This window comes from Carcharodon carcharias, chromosome 13, assembly GCF_017639515.1.
Source record: "Carcharodon carcharias isolate sCarCar2 chromosome 13, sCarCar2.pri, whole genome shotgun sequence".
NCBI lineage: Eukaryota > Metazoa > Chordata > Chondrichthyes > Lamniformes > Lamnidae > Carcharodon > Carcharodon carcharias.
This window is the reverse complement of record NC_054479.1, coordinates 23,843,445-23,858,461: the sequence shown is the minus strand read 5'-3', so window position 1 is coordinate 23,858,461 and position 15,017 is coordinate 23,843,445. Positions and strand designations below refer to the sequence as shown.

The following is a 15,017-nucleotide window of genomic DNA, read 5'->3' as shown; positions in this document are numbered from 1 at the left end:
GACTGTTAATTTAGGAGTTAAATATATCATAAATATTCAACTCTGTGTTCACTCTGGGATGGAATCTGGACAGTCAAACACTCAGGTGCCACAAACCTGCTTCTTCCCGTGTGCTTTAACCCATTCTTCATACCCCGTAACTGTGGTATTAAAACTCCCCAAAAGCCTTCACTTTTCTGAATCTGCATTCTTAAATGAATTAAAGCCAAGCAGTGTGCAACAGTTGGTCACTTAAAAGGGATTTTTTCAATTGGAGAATTTATGTAAGCACACTAACTCCTGGGTTTTTTCCAATCTCCCCTCCCTGAAAACTGTCACACTGGTCCCAGATAACCATAACGTACTGATTTCAGGGTTATCAGTCATTAACTGCACAGGAACACCAGTAGTTTATACGCCTGGCCTGCTATCTGTGTGATTTAGCACGGTACAAGTCAAATTGCTGGATAGCTTCCACCGTTCATGACATCCCAAGAGTCACCATGAAACATCGTAGTCCCGCTTGTTTTCAGTCCGCACCACAAGTGGTGAATTACATGTAAAGGTTACAACATAAATACTGTGCCATTTGAAGTTTATGTTCAGTCATCCACCCACAACTTGACAAATATGACAGGTGAGATATTGTTTAGATCAACAGGCTTGGTATCGCAGTAGGATCGATTAGCCACACAGTAACAGAGTTGGACTATCAAGGCGTCAGTCACACAGCGACAGGGCTACAGCATCAGCAAAAGGATCTGAAAAGAAAATTTATCTTACAACAACAGAGTGGGTGTACCTGTTTAGTTACAGGTGACTCCACCTTTTTCAAAAATCAAGGGAACTGTCCTACCTTTGACCACTTGGGGTTTAAGAGTCGTGCTTTGACTGCATCATCCAGGGCCTTCTCATACTCATTCAGTTTCACCAGAACAGCTGATCGGTTGCTGTACAGGATACAGTTCTGAGGGTCAGCTGCAATAGCTTCAGTGTAGAGCTGGACGCCTGTTGTGAAATCTCCACTCTGACACGCAGCGTTGCTCTCTCGGACCTTCTCAATGAAAGCTGCTTTGCTCAAAGTGTGTACACTGCTGCTACCAGAGATTCTGCGCATTAGGCTTTCTTCGAAGACGGAGCTCTGCAACAAAACAAAATGTGACATTTTATTTTTAAATAAGAACGCTTCCTTTCCTTTCCTACAGTGTCAGTTCTTGCTGGGGTACAATCCCACGGTCACGCTCCAGTCTCTTGGCCAAGTGGCTAGAATTGAACACAGACAGGGATTCCTGGGGGATTATTACAAACAAGCTCCACTCTATCCCCACTCCAAGTCCACAAGTGTGTTTTCTAGCAGAGGGTACAGGATACTGATCAGAGATACAAATCCAGGACAATTTTTTATTGACAACAATCTTAAGACATGCCTTGGGACATTTTGCAATGTTAAAGGCGCCAAATTAATGCAAGTTTTTATTGCTATTGTTGAATTTTCCCAATTCCCACAGCCATGACCAGTAAAGCCCAGATGAGATCAGCTAACTTGGCAGACACTAGAAATTGAACTGAGGACATTCCCAGCTCTTAACAGCATAATGCCAAACCTGTGCTGTGGCTTTACCAACTATGACACTAAGGCACAATTCTATAAAAGAAAACACACACACACACAGGCATGGGCACTATTATGATCTCCGAAGAGACCTATAACATTTAAGAGATTCAAACTTCCCGTTACCGGATGAATGAATGACATGGCAAGATTTCACGTTAAAACCTTTACTGTAACAAATTACTAAAAGCATTATTGACTATTGACACTATTTTCTTTTTGTAGGACACTTATGCTTCAAATCACAGAACATAAAAATGTTCCCTTTTAATTCTCATCAGCCATTGCACTCTTCACAAAATTACAGTACCAAAAGCAAACAGTCCACAATTGCTCCCAGCTTCCAATGGGTTCCCATATCCCAGCTTCCAATGGGTTCCCATATCCCAGCTTCAGCAAGTCACAACTTCAAGTGATCGTTCCCAGGCATTTTCCTCAGCTTTCAGAGAGTTTCTTAAATCAGTAAAGCCTCTTCTGATGATTCCTCTTTCCCCTGGTTATGCTAGGACCTACCTCCTGGAACTTGTAGAAGTTGTTAGGGTACATCTCTTCGGCTAGAGACTATCTGTCTCCCACATCTGTGGGAGTGGTAGGTCACAAAGTCCAGCAGCCTCTTCACTCTGCTGACCACACAGAACTGCTCTCTGTGATAATCATTGATTTATAGGGAAGCCTGTAACCTGATCTCAAAAACGGCTTCCTTTGCCCTCCTCCTCTTGGCAACATGAAACACATAAGCATTTCTACCTGAGGACAAAAATAATGAGCCATCCTTGACTCCAACTGCCTTTCATCTTAGAAGCAAATAAACAGTTTACAGCACAACTTTTACAGCCTGATGCCTATAAGACTTTTCTGGGACTTTGGGAGACTCAAAATCTACACATTGCAAACTCAGAGGCTGCTGCCATTGTCTCCAAGTATAAATACTCCCACCTTCTTCTCCTTTTCAGTAAAATTAGCAATCAGGCTGAATATAGAAGGACCAGAGAGGAAGTGAAGGAACTAATAAGAAAAGCAAGGAGATAACATGAAAAGAGGCTGGCAGCGAAGATTAAAGGGAATCCCAAGGTCTTCTATAAGCATGTAAATAATAAAAGGGTGGTAAAAGGAAGACTAGAGCTGATTAGGGACAATAAAAAGGACTTGCATGTGGAGGCTGGAGAAATAGCAGAGGTGTTGAACGAGCATTTTGCATGTCTTTACAAAGGAAGAACTTTCTACCCAGGCCAAGGTGAGAGAGGTGGTATTTGGTACACCAAAAGAACTTACAGTCGAGTGGAAGGAGGTGTTGGAAAGGCTACCTTTCCTTAAAATAAATAAGGCACCAGGTCCAGATGAGATGCATCCAATGTTACTAAGGGAAGTGAGAGCGGAAATTTCAAAGGCACTGCTGATAAGCTTCCAGTCTTCCTTAGACAAAGAGGAGGTGCCAGAGGACTGGAGAACTGAGAATATTGCACCCTTGTTCAAAAATGGGTGCAAGGTTAAAGCTGGCAACTACATACCAGTCAGTTTGACCTCAGTAGTAGGGAAACTTCTAGAAACTACAGCACAGGATAAAAAGCAATATTCACTTAGACAAGTGCAGGATAATTAAGGAAAGCCAGCATGGGTTCATCAAGGGAAAATCATGTTTAACTAACTTGCTAGAGTCTTTTGAGGAGGTAACAGAGAAGGAAATGCTGTTGATGTGGTGTATATGGATTTGCAAAAGGCATTTAATACAGTGCCACACAACAGACTTGTGAGCAAAATTCTAGGTCATGGAATAAAAGGGAAAGTAGGCACTTGGGTAAGAAATTGGCTGAGTGACAGGAAACAAAGAGTGATGATAAATGGTTGTTCTTCAGGTTGCAGGAAGGTTTGTAGTGAATTTCCTCAGGGGTCATTGTTGGGACCCTTGTCTTCCTGATATATATTAATGACCAAGACTGTGGTGTGCAGGGCTTGGTTTCAAAATTTGCAGATGATACAAAGATTGGAAATATTATCAACTGTGACGGTGATAGCCTTGATCTTCAAAAGGACATAGACATGTTGGTGAATTGGGCAGACAGGTGGCAGATGAAGTTCAATGCAGAGAACTGTGAGGTGATCCATTTTGGCAGGAAAGATATGGTGAGACAGTATAAACTAAAGGGAGAGCCTCGAAGGGTGGTGCAGGAGCAGAGGGACCTTGGTGTATATGTACATAGGTCATTGAAGATGGCAGGGCATGTTGAGCGAGCAGTTAATAAAACATACAGTATCTTAGGCTTTATTAATAGAGACATTGAGTACAAGAGTAAGGAGGTCATGTTGAACTTGTATAAGACACTAGTTAGGCCTCATCTGGAGTACTGAATCCAGTTCTGGGCGCCATACTTCAGGAAGGGTGTGAAGGCATTGGAGGGAGTACAGAGGAGATTCACAGGAATGATTCCCAAGATGAGGAACAATAGCTATGAGGATAGATTGGAGAGGTTGGGACCGTTTTTCTTGGAGAAAAGAAGGCTGAGGGGCGACTTGATAAAGGTATTCATGATCCTGAGGGGTATGGACAGGGTAATTAGTGAGAAACTGTTCCCACTCAAGAGATCAGGAACTAGAAGGCACAGATTTAAAATAATTGGCAAACGGAGTAAATGTAATGTGAGGATTTTTTTTTTCACCAAGAGGGTGGTTGGAGTCTGGAACAAACTTCCTGAAAGGGTGGTGGAAGCAGGTTTGATCGAGTATTTAAAAGGGAATTGGATTGCTACCTGAAAAGAGAGAATATGCTAGATTACAGAGATAAGGCAGGGGAATAGGACTAGGTGGAATGCTCTTTCAATGAGCCAGTACAGACTCAATGGGCTAAATGGCCTCCTTCTGCACTGTAAAGATACTGTGAATCAAACCATCCAGGCTCATTAAGGCAGACTGCAGTAAAGGTCACATGACCCCTTCATTTACCTGAAATTTAAAGCTACAGTACCAAAATATGTTATAAATCTCTCAGTTGTAAGAGCACACGTGCCCACATTCATGCAGAGATCCACATTCATGCACTGACCCATTTGCATAGCCTCTCAGCTAAAATTCTCCTCAAATCACCTTTCACCCATGACATAGGAAGCAGACGTTAATAATGCCTTTTAAATGAGCTAATTTCTTTTTCTCCTCTCCTTAGTCACTCCTATCCTATAGCGCACGTATCGCTGGCAAGTCTGGTGGCATTTTTCTGGTGGCCATCCACCCTGACCCTCACTACACGGAGGTGCTTCAACATGGTGCAACTTGCCTTATTTTCACCCCAATTTTCCTGCTAGTCCTCAACTCTGCCTAGCGCATCTCAACAGTCGAGAACAAGGTCCGCTCTTGTGAAATATAGCAAACTTGAACCAATTCCCTTTTAAGTTAGTTTTGTTGAAACTCGCCATTCACGATAAGACACTGTATACCTAATTTTTTAGTTCCAGCTTTTCTGCCGATATTCAACCGACAGCTCTATGTTTATTTGCCCATACCCAGACACAGTCATGGGGACAACAGATCTTCAGAAGTATGGAGCTGGCACAAGATCACAATCCACAGACTATTTTTGGAGATCAGATTTGATGTTTGGCTTTACAGTTCTCTGTAACCACAAAGTCAGACATCTCTAAAACAGTCAGTAACAACCACTTAGGGATTGAGAGCACTTTAGGGCCAGACACAGATAAATTATTCCCCTCATTAACTTAAAAGATGTGTAGCATTACCATTCACATTATGGAAACACTATAGCAACCAAATGTCTACACCATAGCAACTAATGCAAGCTCCCAGCAACACCAGGTGGTCCTACTTTTGAGCTGAGACAAGGAACATGCTGGAGTATAGAAAATCATTGACCTTTCACCTCTTCAGATGTAGCCGTTCCTTTGCTTTGATGGACTCCGTTCTCACCCTCCCAACTGAGAAGATCAAGACAACAATTGATGGTAATTGCACAGGATTATTTCATTTTTACGCTGAACTCAATGTCATAATGCCAAAACCGCATAAATGCACAGCCCTGCAAAGCAGCATGCTTCCAAGCATTCTTTTTTTAAAAAATGCTAGTAAATAGGACATCATGTTGAAACACTTCAAAGCACTTCATCCAATTACTGTATTTTTCAAATGCAGTAGACAAAACCAACCATCTTGTGCAAGCTGCATCATAGAAACAGCAACGGGTACTCATGGTTTACAAATAACCTATTTAACAGTAGGTAATGTAGCTTTCATTTGCATGTAATACTGATGTAGCTGTGTCCACATATGGATGGGATAAAGTTGAGAATTGATTATACATAAGGCAATGGTTTTAGAATGTTTGCCTTGGGTTTTCTGGTTTGATTTTTTTTTAGAAATCACTGTGTTCCATTAAATTCATGTCAATTTTAAATTCAATTTCAAACAAAACTGGCTTTAATTTTCTCCCCAGTATTTGTTTTGTTTTTATACACTCTCTGCCAATTAACAACACAGGAACGTCACCTACTCCTCAACCCATGAATAAGGGTGGGAGGTAAAGGAGCACAGCCTAGTTCCCCTCACCCATCCTCATATTAATCCACAAATGACATTAACCCTGGAGAATCAATGATTATTCTCCTCAGTACAGAGAAGGTCAAGAGCAGATTTGATCAAAGTGCTTAGTTTAGATTGAGTAAATAAAGAGAAACTGTTTCCAGTGAAGAGTCAATAACCAGAGCACGATTGGCAAAAGAAACATTCAGAAAGACTTCTTTTTACACAATGAACGGTTAAGGTTTGGAATGCACTGCTTAAAAGGGTGGTGCTGAAGGAGCAGAGGGCACATGCAAGGGCATACACAAAGATTGCTCAGATATCGGGAAACAAGGCTGAGAAAAATTTTAAAAGAGGGCCAAAATTTTTAGATCTATTTGTTGAGAATGTCAGTGGAACCTGGTGGGAATAATATACTTTTGAGAATCCTGTGGTTGCGGAGGGGATGCAAGGTAAGATAAAATTAAAATTTTCTATGTATCTATGAAATGTGAAGTCATTTGTAATTTCAATCCATTTGTAAATACCTTACTCACACCTTTCTCAAGGGTATGTGTTGATAATGGCACAGCTTTCTCACGGCAGGAACGCCCAGCCCATAAAAAAAATGTTTTAATCATCTGTTTCCTCACGTATAGTAATATCTAGCATTTGTCTAGAACTTGATCAGACATTGCCCAGTAATACTGCAGTGAAGGAATGCTGAAAACACTCCCTAGTCCCTGTAAATAGAAATGATTTGTGGTCATTATGAAGTTGTGTTTTACACTAGTCTAATCTCACTCATTAAACACTACAATATTTACATAAAATATTGTGCCGAACATAAACCCAGGCCAAGACCAGTTGTGCCAAATGCCCTAATTCCATGTTGTAGTTTCCATGTAAGATTCTCATAACTCCCTGAATCTAATGTTCGGGAGCCAATGGTGAAATAAAACTGAGTTTTTGAAGACAAATTATTCAGATTCACGAGCAATGCAGAGAGCACACTGTAAACAGATACTCTACTTGCCCCCAGAAACAGAAGATGGAAACAACATAAATCAAAAACTTCTAATCTATCAAAATTTAAATGAAAACAAAAACAGAATTACCTGGAAAAACTCAGCAGGTCTGGCAGCATCGGCGGAGAAGAAAAGAGCTGACGTTTCGAATCCTCATGACCCTTCTCGAAACGTCAACTCTTTTCTTCTCCGCCGATGCTGCCAGACCTGCTGAGTTTTTCCAGGTAATTCTGTTTTTGTTTTGGATTTCCAGCATCTGCAGTTTTTTGTTTTTATCTTTATAAAATTTAAATGAATACATTTCATTTAAACAGTCTCAATATTTCAGCTATGTTTCAGCGGGTGGGACTGGAGGACAGAAACAGAGACAAAACCTATGCTCATTCCCATTGCCGCAGTCTCAGAATCAAAATTAGGATAGTGAGTTGAGGAAGTAAAGTCATAAAAATTCAGTCCCATGACTCCACAGTATCCTAAAGCTCTCTCTGTTAACATGATCACAATGATGAGGCTAAACTCATGCACATCCATTGCCACCATTTCATGGGCTTGCCAACAATGATGAAAAGACTGGACTCTCCTGTTATGTAGAACACCATTAGCTCTACACGGGGAAATTACCAATGCTATTAAGACTTCTGCCTACAGCAGGTCCATCACACACTGACACTTTAAAATGTGGTGAAAAAGTAGTGTTATGTCACAGCCGACAGTATCCTCCTTAGATACAGCAGTGGCGCCAAAGAACTAGAGAATTACAATTAGACCCCTGTTCAAAAGAAGGGGAGAAGGATAAATCTTGAAATTACACTGGTGCTGGTTAATCCAGAAGAAAATTAATAGCCATTTCACAAGTATGGCTGAGGATAGATTTGTTAACAGCATATAGTGTTTGACTAATGTTATAGTACAGCAGATGGTAAATGCTGAGTTGTTCAAATTCCAAAAGGAAACTTGAAACAACTGCCACAACTGGTTTTGCAGTTGTAAACATTTCGTGATACGTGCCTTGAATCCAGTAGTACTAAGATCATCAAATCTTATAGATTTTTACAAAACTGGATTAAACATATATTAAAAAGGGAAATGATTTTAAGCACATACATATGTCTACAAATTACTACTATGATAACTTCTAAATCCCATAGTTAATCTGACTCCCAGTTACACTTTCATAAAGGCAACAGTAAGACACATAGGGCAGGACTTTCCCCCCCGTCGGGGGCGAAATTGAAGGGTGGGCACGCACAAGCGCGCTTCCGATTGGCGCCCCCGATCGGGCCGCTGTGCCATTTTACGTGGGCGGGCCAATTAAGGCCCACTCAGCGTGACAACCACACAAGCTCTATGCGCTCCTTGTGTGGGCGGGGGGGAATTCCAAAATCGAGAGTGCGCTCTTTTGCGCATGCACACGAAAAGAGTGCACTCATCTCCCTGAGGCTAAGTTCTGCCTCAGGGAGATCGGCTCTAAATGTCAAAAAGCTAAAAATAGAAAAATAAAATTTCCCTAACATGTCCCGTCATGTGACACTGTCACATGAGTTGGGACATGTCCATAATTCTTACAAAACCTTAATTAAAATTTTTTTAAAATCTACATGAAACCTCATCCCGCTAGTGGATGAAGTTTCATGCTTTTTCTAATTCGCAACCTTAAGGTTGGACGGGCAGGTCCTTTAATTACTCAATTGGGCATCGACAGGTCGGCGGGCGTGCAACTGATTTTGCTGCGTCCCCGCCTACCTGAAAATTTAAATGGGGCGCAGTGACGTCGGGAGTTCCACCCTGTGTTACCGTGCATCATTTTACGTGTCAGCAAGCAGAGCCCACCCCCGCTCACCGATGCGTAAAATCCTGCCCATAGATTCTAAAAGACCCAGGCAAAGAAACATGATATCATGATAATCCAATTCAAAAGTGAGTTTCCTTAACTTCAGTTCTTTGCAGACAGCAGATTGAGGCATGGATGCTAAAGGCTTTTCAAACTTGTCAAATCTTAAAATGCCTACCCTTACACACAATCTTCGCTCCTTTACACATATTTTCCCTCTTGAATGCAAATTCCCATTATTTCACTGTGTCTTTGGACTTTATCTTTCTGATAATAAAAATCTCTCATAGCACAAAGTTTTACCAGTAATCTTTGGGAAAAATAAACACACCGGGCAGAATTTTGCCCATGATGGACGGGCAGGCTCCACCGGCTTGGCGGCAGGCGGGCAGCTGATCACCGCCACTGAAATGGGCCCCACCTCCATTTTGAGTGGGCGGGCCACCCGAAGGGAAGTGCTATGCGCTTCCTGTGCGGGAGGGGGTGGAGGGGGGGGTGGAGGGATTCCCCAACTGTCAAAGTGTGCTCTTTCGTGCGTATAAACTTGAAAAATAGAAAAATAAAAAAATTATTAACATGGCTCCCTCATGTGGCAATGTCACATGAGATGGGACAAGTTAGTAAATATCACATAAAGTTTATTAAAGTTTTTTAAAACAGACATGAAAACTCATCCTGCCAGCGGATGAGGTTTCATGTTTTTCAGAAGCCCGCTGGGGCTCCTGGCCTGCCCGCCAACCTTAAGATTGGATGGGCAGGGCCTTTAATTGGCTTAATTATCCTGTCAATGGCCTCAGTTGGCCATTGACAGGTCAGCAGGCAGACAGCTGATTTTGCTGTGCCCCCACCTTTCTGAATATTTAAATGGGGCGGGATGACATTGGGTGTTCCTCCTGACGTCATCCTGTGTCATTTTCGCATTGGCGAGCGGGCCCTGCCCCCAACTCACCAATAGAAAAATTCTAGCCACTGTTTCTAAACTTCGCCTGGCTACATGACACATTTCACCCCTCCTTTGAAAACAATCTAGCCTGGTTTATTTAAATGTCCTTTTACACCTTACATTCTAAACTTTCCCCATGTTTACCTTCAAACCAGCTGCCTTTAATCCAATTGAGTCACACACACACAGATACATACAGAAACAGATACTATTATTTTACAATAAATTCCAATAACATTATGAGAATTATTTTATCTTCCTGACATCCCCTCCTTATTAAAATTGAACCATCATAATTTAAAAAGATAGCTTCACTTTCATTAACCCATCTTAACTATCTGCTATACTTATCTATATACTTACACTATTACATTACCAGATGCATGCATTAACATAATAATATATACACAAATCTTTAGTATCAACAGACATCATTTCAGTTCAATGTCCAGGATTTAAATGCCCAATTTTCCCTTTAAGCTTCAACTTTTGATAAAGCATCTGTAATCAGATTTTCTCATCCCGCTACATGTATAATCTGTAGATTAAATAGTTGCAGTAATAAACTCCATCTGAATAGCCTTGCAATTCTGTCTCAAAATTTGTCCAGAAACTTAAAAGGATTGTGGTCTCTATAAACAATTGTTTCTGAGTAATCATTTGCCACATAAATCTCAAATACCGCAATGCTAACACCAAACCCAAAGTCTCTTTTTTGATCACTGAATATCTTCTCTGTTGTGCATTCAAATTCCATGAAAAATACCCTATCAGTTTTTCAATTTGTGTCATCTTCTTGTAACAGTACAGCCCCAATGCCGATATCACTTGCATCAATGGCCAACTTAAATTGCTTGGCATAATTGGGTACTGCCAAAACTGGTGTCGTAGTTAATACAGTTTTCAAATTATCAAATGCCTTCTGACACTCCTATGTCCATTCAAACTTCTTGTTCTTTTTAATAGTTCAGTCAGTGGAGAAAATACACTTCTAAAATTTGGTACAAATTTCCAATAAAACCCACTCATGCCCAGAAATCTCAAGACTTCTTGTTTTGTCATAGGCACAGGGAAATCCACGATAGCCTTGGCTTTCACATCTCTCAGATTCACCTTACCATGTCCAATGGTACAGACTAGATACGTAACTTGCGCTTTTGCAAATTCACTTTTAGCCAAGTACATCATCAAATTAGTTTCTTGTAATCGAGGAAATAATTCTGCCAGATGTTGTAAATGCTCCTCCCTGGTCTTACTGAAAACTATCAAGCCGTCGACATAAACAGTACAAGTGCTCAGACCTGTAATTACTTTGTCAGTCTTTGAAATGTTGCAGGTGCATTTTTCATACAAAATGGCATGACTTTAACCTGATATAGTCCATCTGGCATCACAAAAGCTGATATTTCCTTTGCTCTCTCTGATAATGGTACTTGCCAATATCCTTTTAGCAAGTCAATATTTGTGATATATTTTGATTGTCCCACTTTCTCAATGCAATCTTCCAACCATGGTATAGTATGTGAATCCACTTTTGTCACCGCATTCACCTTTCGATAATCTACACACAGTCTGTGTGTTCCATCTGATTTTGATACCAACACAATAGGTGAACTCCAGTTACTGCAATTAGACTCAATGATATCATTTTGAGGCATGAATTTGATTTATTTCTGTACTTGTGATAACTTTGCCAGATTTAATCTATAAGGGTGTTGCCTTAGCAAAGATGAAACTCCTACAGACACATCATGTATAGCTAAATTAGTCCTCCCCATCCTATTTCCACAAATATCTTTGTATGACCACAATAGCTTTTCCAAATCACTTTGACACTTGTCTGGAAGGAAACTCAACATTGCATTTAAATTTTCATGTACCCCCTCATTATTCAATTTGATTGGAGGAAAATCAATTTCAGAATCCTGCATTTCTACTTCTTTCTCATTATCTAACACCTTTTGATCCTCTTCCCTGTAAAAGTGCTTTTTAAACATAGTTACATGATACATACTCTGGTTCTTTCTTCTATCTGGAGTATTTTTTAAATAATTCACTTTACTCAGTTTCCTTTCAATCCTGTAAGGCCATTAAATCTTGCCTTAAATGAGTCACCCAGTACTGGTAACAAAACTAGCACCTTCTCCCCAGCAACAAAACTATGAGCTGTAGCTTTCCTGTCTCTTTTCATTTTCATCACTTGCTGTGATATCCTTAAGTGTTCCCTAGCCAACTCACACGCTCTGTCCAATCTCTCTCTGAAACTTGACACATAATCCAAGAGAGTAGTTTCTGAATTTTGACCCACCAATTTCTCATGAATCAATTTCAGTGGTCCTTTCACCTCATGACCATCAACTAGTTCAAAAGGACTAAAACCAGTTGATGCATTAGAAGTGTCTCTAATAGCAAACAACAAGAATGAAATTCCCCTATCCCAATCCTGTGGATAATTCTGACTGTATGCGCTCATCATAGTTTTTGAAGTTTGATGCAATCTTTCTAAAGCCCCTTGTGATCCAGGATGATAAACTGCTGACTTCACTAGTGTAAGGTATCACTTCCAACTTTAAATGCTGTGCTATACCTTCAATTATATCTGCTTTCTTCACCCCTGTAGGTAACCCCAATTATAATTTATCCGCCAGTTCCATTAACAACTTTAATTGCCTTTTGTAAACCAGCCAAAGTTACAACTTCAGCTCCTTGACAAATCTGAGCAACTGCCAAAGCCATATTGCAGACTCACCACTTAAAAAACCTCACACCAACTCCTGAATTCAAAGTGCTCTCGTACTTGTAACCTCAAGATTCACCAACTCCAAACCAATTGAGAAATTTTAAGTATATCCGGCATACAGCCCCCAACTATGTTATGACACAACTGATGTTAAATGCTGAGTTGTTCAAATCCCAAAGGGAAAGCTAAAACAACTGCCATAATTTGTTTTACAATTTGTAGAAATTTTGAGATGCGTACCTTGAATTCAGTAGTAATAAGACCACCAAGTCTTATAGATCTTTACAAAACTAGGTTAAATATTTATTAATAAGAGAAATGATTTTAAGCACATACATATGTCTACAAATTACTATATACCTTCTAAATCCCCTACTTAATCTGACTCCCAGTTACACTTTCATTAAGGCAATGGTAAGATACACAGGTTTTAAAAGATCCAGACAAGATGACACACAACACCCTGAACCAGTTGAATCCAAAGCGAGTTTTCTTAACTTCAGTTCTTTGAAAACAGCAGCTTGAGGCATAGATGCTGATGGTTTTTCACAGTTGTTAGTTCTTAAAAATGTCTACCCTTACACACAGCCTTCGTTCCTTTATACATATTTTCCCCTTTGAATGCAAATTCCCATTGTTTCACTGTCTTTGGACTTTATCCTCCAGATAATAAAAATCACTCATAGCACTAAGTTTTACCAGTGATCTTTGGGAAAAATAAACACACTGTTAGTAAACTTTATTATCACACACACACACAAAATCCCAATAACTTTACGAGAATTATTATAACTTCCTGACAAGCAGACAAATAAAAAGACAAGTCTTTTCCTGTTGATTTTTGACCAGTCTTGACTTCTCTCCAAGGGCAGGTGCCATGCAGCAATCAAGTTCCCATCTGCAATAATTTCCATCAACAATTGTCCCCTGGAATTCAGGGGATCCCCACAATGAGTATCCAGAATTGTGTGCATACAGGAACAGGCCAAGTTAAATATAGCTCCATCTTTACTGCTGAACATCGCAACCATATTACAAACAGTTCCTGAGCAATGCTGCAGGAGATCTACTTGTTTTATAAATAACATTGAATAAGAAGATTGATGGAGTAACTGAACGTAGGAGAAAACCATTATCAAGACACTAAATATAACGCAATGCAGAAACCTGCCATCTGCAAATTTATAGAATTTGCCAATGTTGGATCACAATAGATCCATATGTCAGCATCAATCGTTGTAAACATCTTCAGTACAAACAGCAGTAAAGGGATAGCTTGGAGATGATAAGCACACTTTCCAAACAGTTGTCAATCATGTTTAATTCACCCTGCCAGTCTTTCATTTTACTATTTATTCTCTTTTTGGACTAACTCTTTGTGGGCCTACATTGCAACAACAGCAGTCAGTCCTCCAGCATCTCACGCAAGTGGCCAACCTTCATGCATGAATCGAGGAAACGAAAGGGGAATTCTGCTCCACAATCCCACCCACTATGAAAGGTCAGCACGAGAGGACCAAACAACAGACTGGAGAGGGTTATAAAGGTTGGGCAAGGTAAGGCCATGGAGGCATTTTTAAACAAGTTTGATGATTATGAAATCAATATATTGAGGAATGGGGAGACCATGGAGCTCAGCCAGAACAGGAGCAATTGGTGAGATTGCCTTAACACAAGTTATAATATAGGCAGCAGAGTTTATGTAGGATGGAGGTCAGTGGGCAGAATGTTGGAGACATGGGCTTCCAGGAGTTTGTGGATTGGTGGTAGTTTAGATATGGGGAGGAGTTAAGACAGCAAGGGAGGAGGACAATGTTACAACGGTGGATATAGATGTCTTGGTGATGGGTAGGATATGGGAGGTGAAGTATAGCTCGCTGTCAAAGAGAGGTTATATACTATTGAGTTCAACCCAAGTGAGCAGCTGGAAAGGGAAAAGAATGTCTGAGGTGACTTCATCATAACAAATATCACAGGATGCCTTTACCTGAATTCACACATGAACTTTACATCAAAAGCAGAAACTCTGACTGACAGCAAATGCTTGCTGAAAACAACTATTGTGGCTGACTGCTGAACTCATGTGGATTTTCAGAGTACTGGCTTTTCAAACACTGTGTCCGAGAACTTTTAAATTAAATGTGGGCAAATAACAACTTTGTCTTCAAGTCCCACTTCAGGACTTGATGGCCACGGAAGGCGCATTCGTAACATGGCCAAACAGGTTGAGTATCAGCCTGTAAATCCTTCCAATACGCTTGATGGCAGATGGTAAGAGCAGGAGAGTTTCCTGATCAGCCATACTGCAGAAGGCAATGCGATCCACTGCAGTACTTTACCAAGCATAATCATGGACCAATCCAATGGAAGTCCATTGGGGCATG

The 15,017-nt window shown here is 40.5% G+C and overlaps 1 protein-coding gene across 2 annotated transcripts in view; it reads right to left on the bottom strand.

Moving 5' to 3' along the window:
• The window catches only part of ttc28 (tetratricopeptide repeat domain 28), a 775,554-nt gene that overhangs the window by 721,790 nt on the left and 38,747 nt on the right, over positions 1-15,017 (bottom strand). For both annotated transcript variants that reach the window (XM_041202994.1, XM_041202995.1), the window contains exon 2: positions 836-1,120. In XM_041202994.1, coding sequence (XP_041058928.1) covers positions 836-1,120 — 285 coding nt within the window. The remainder of the gene's footprint in view (positions 1-835; positions 1,121-15,017) is intronic.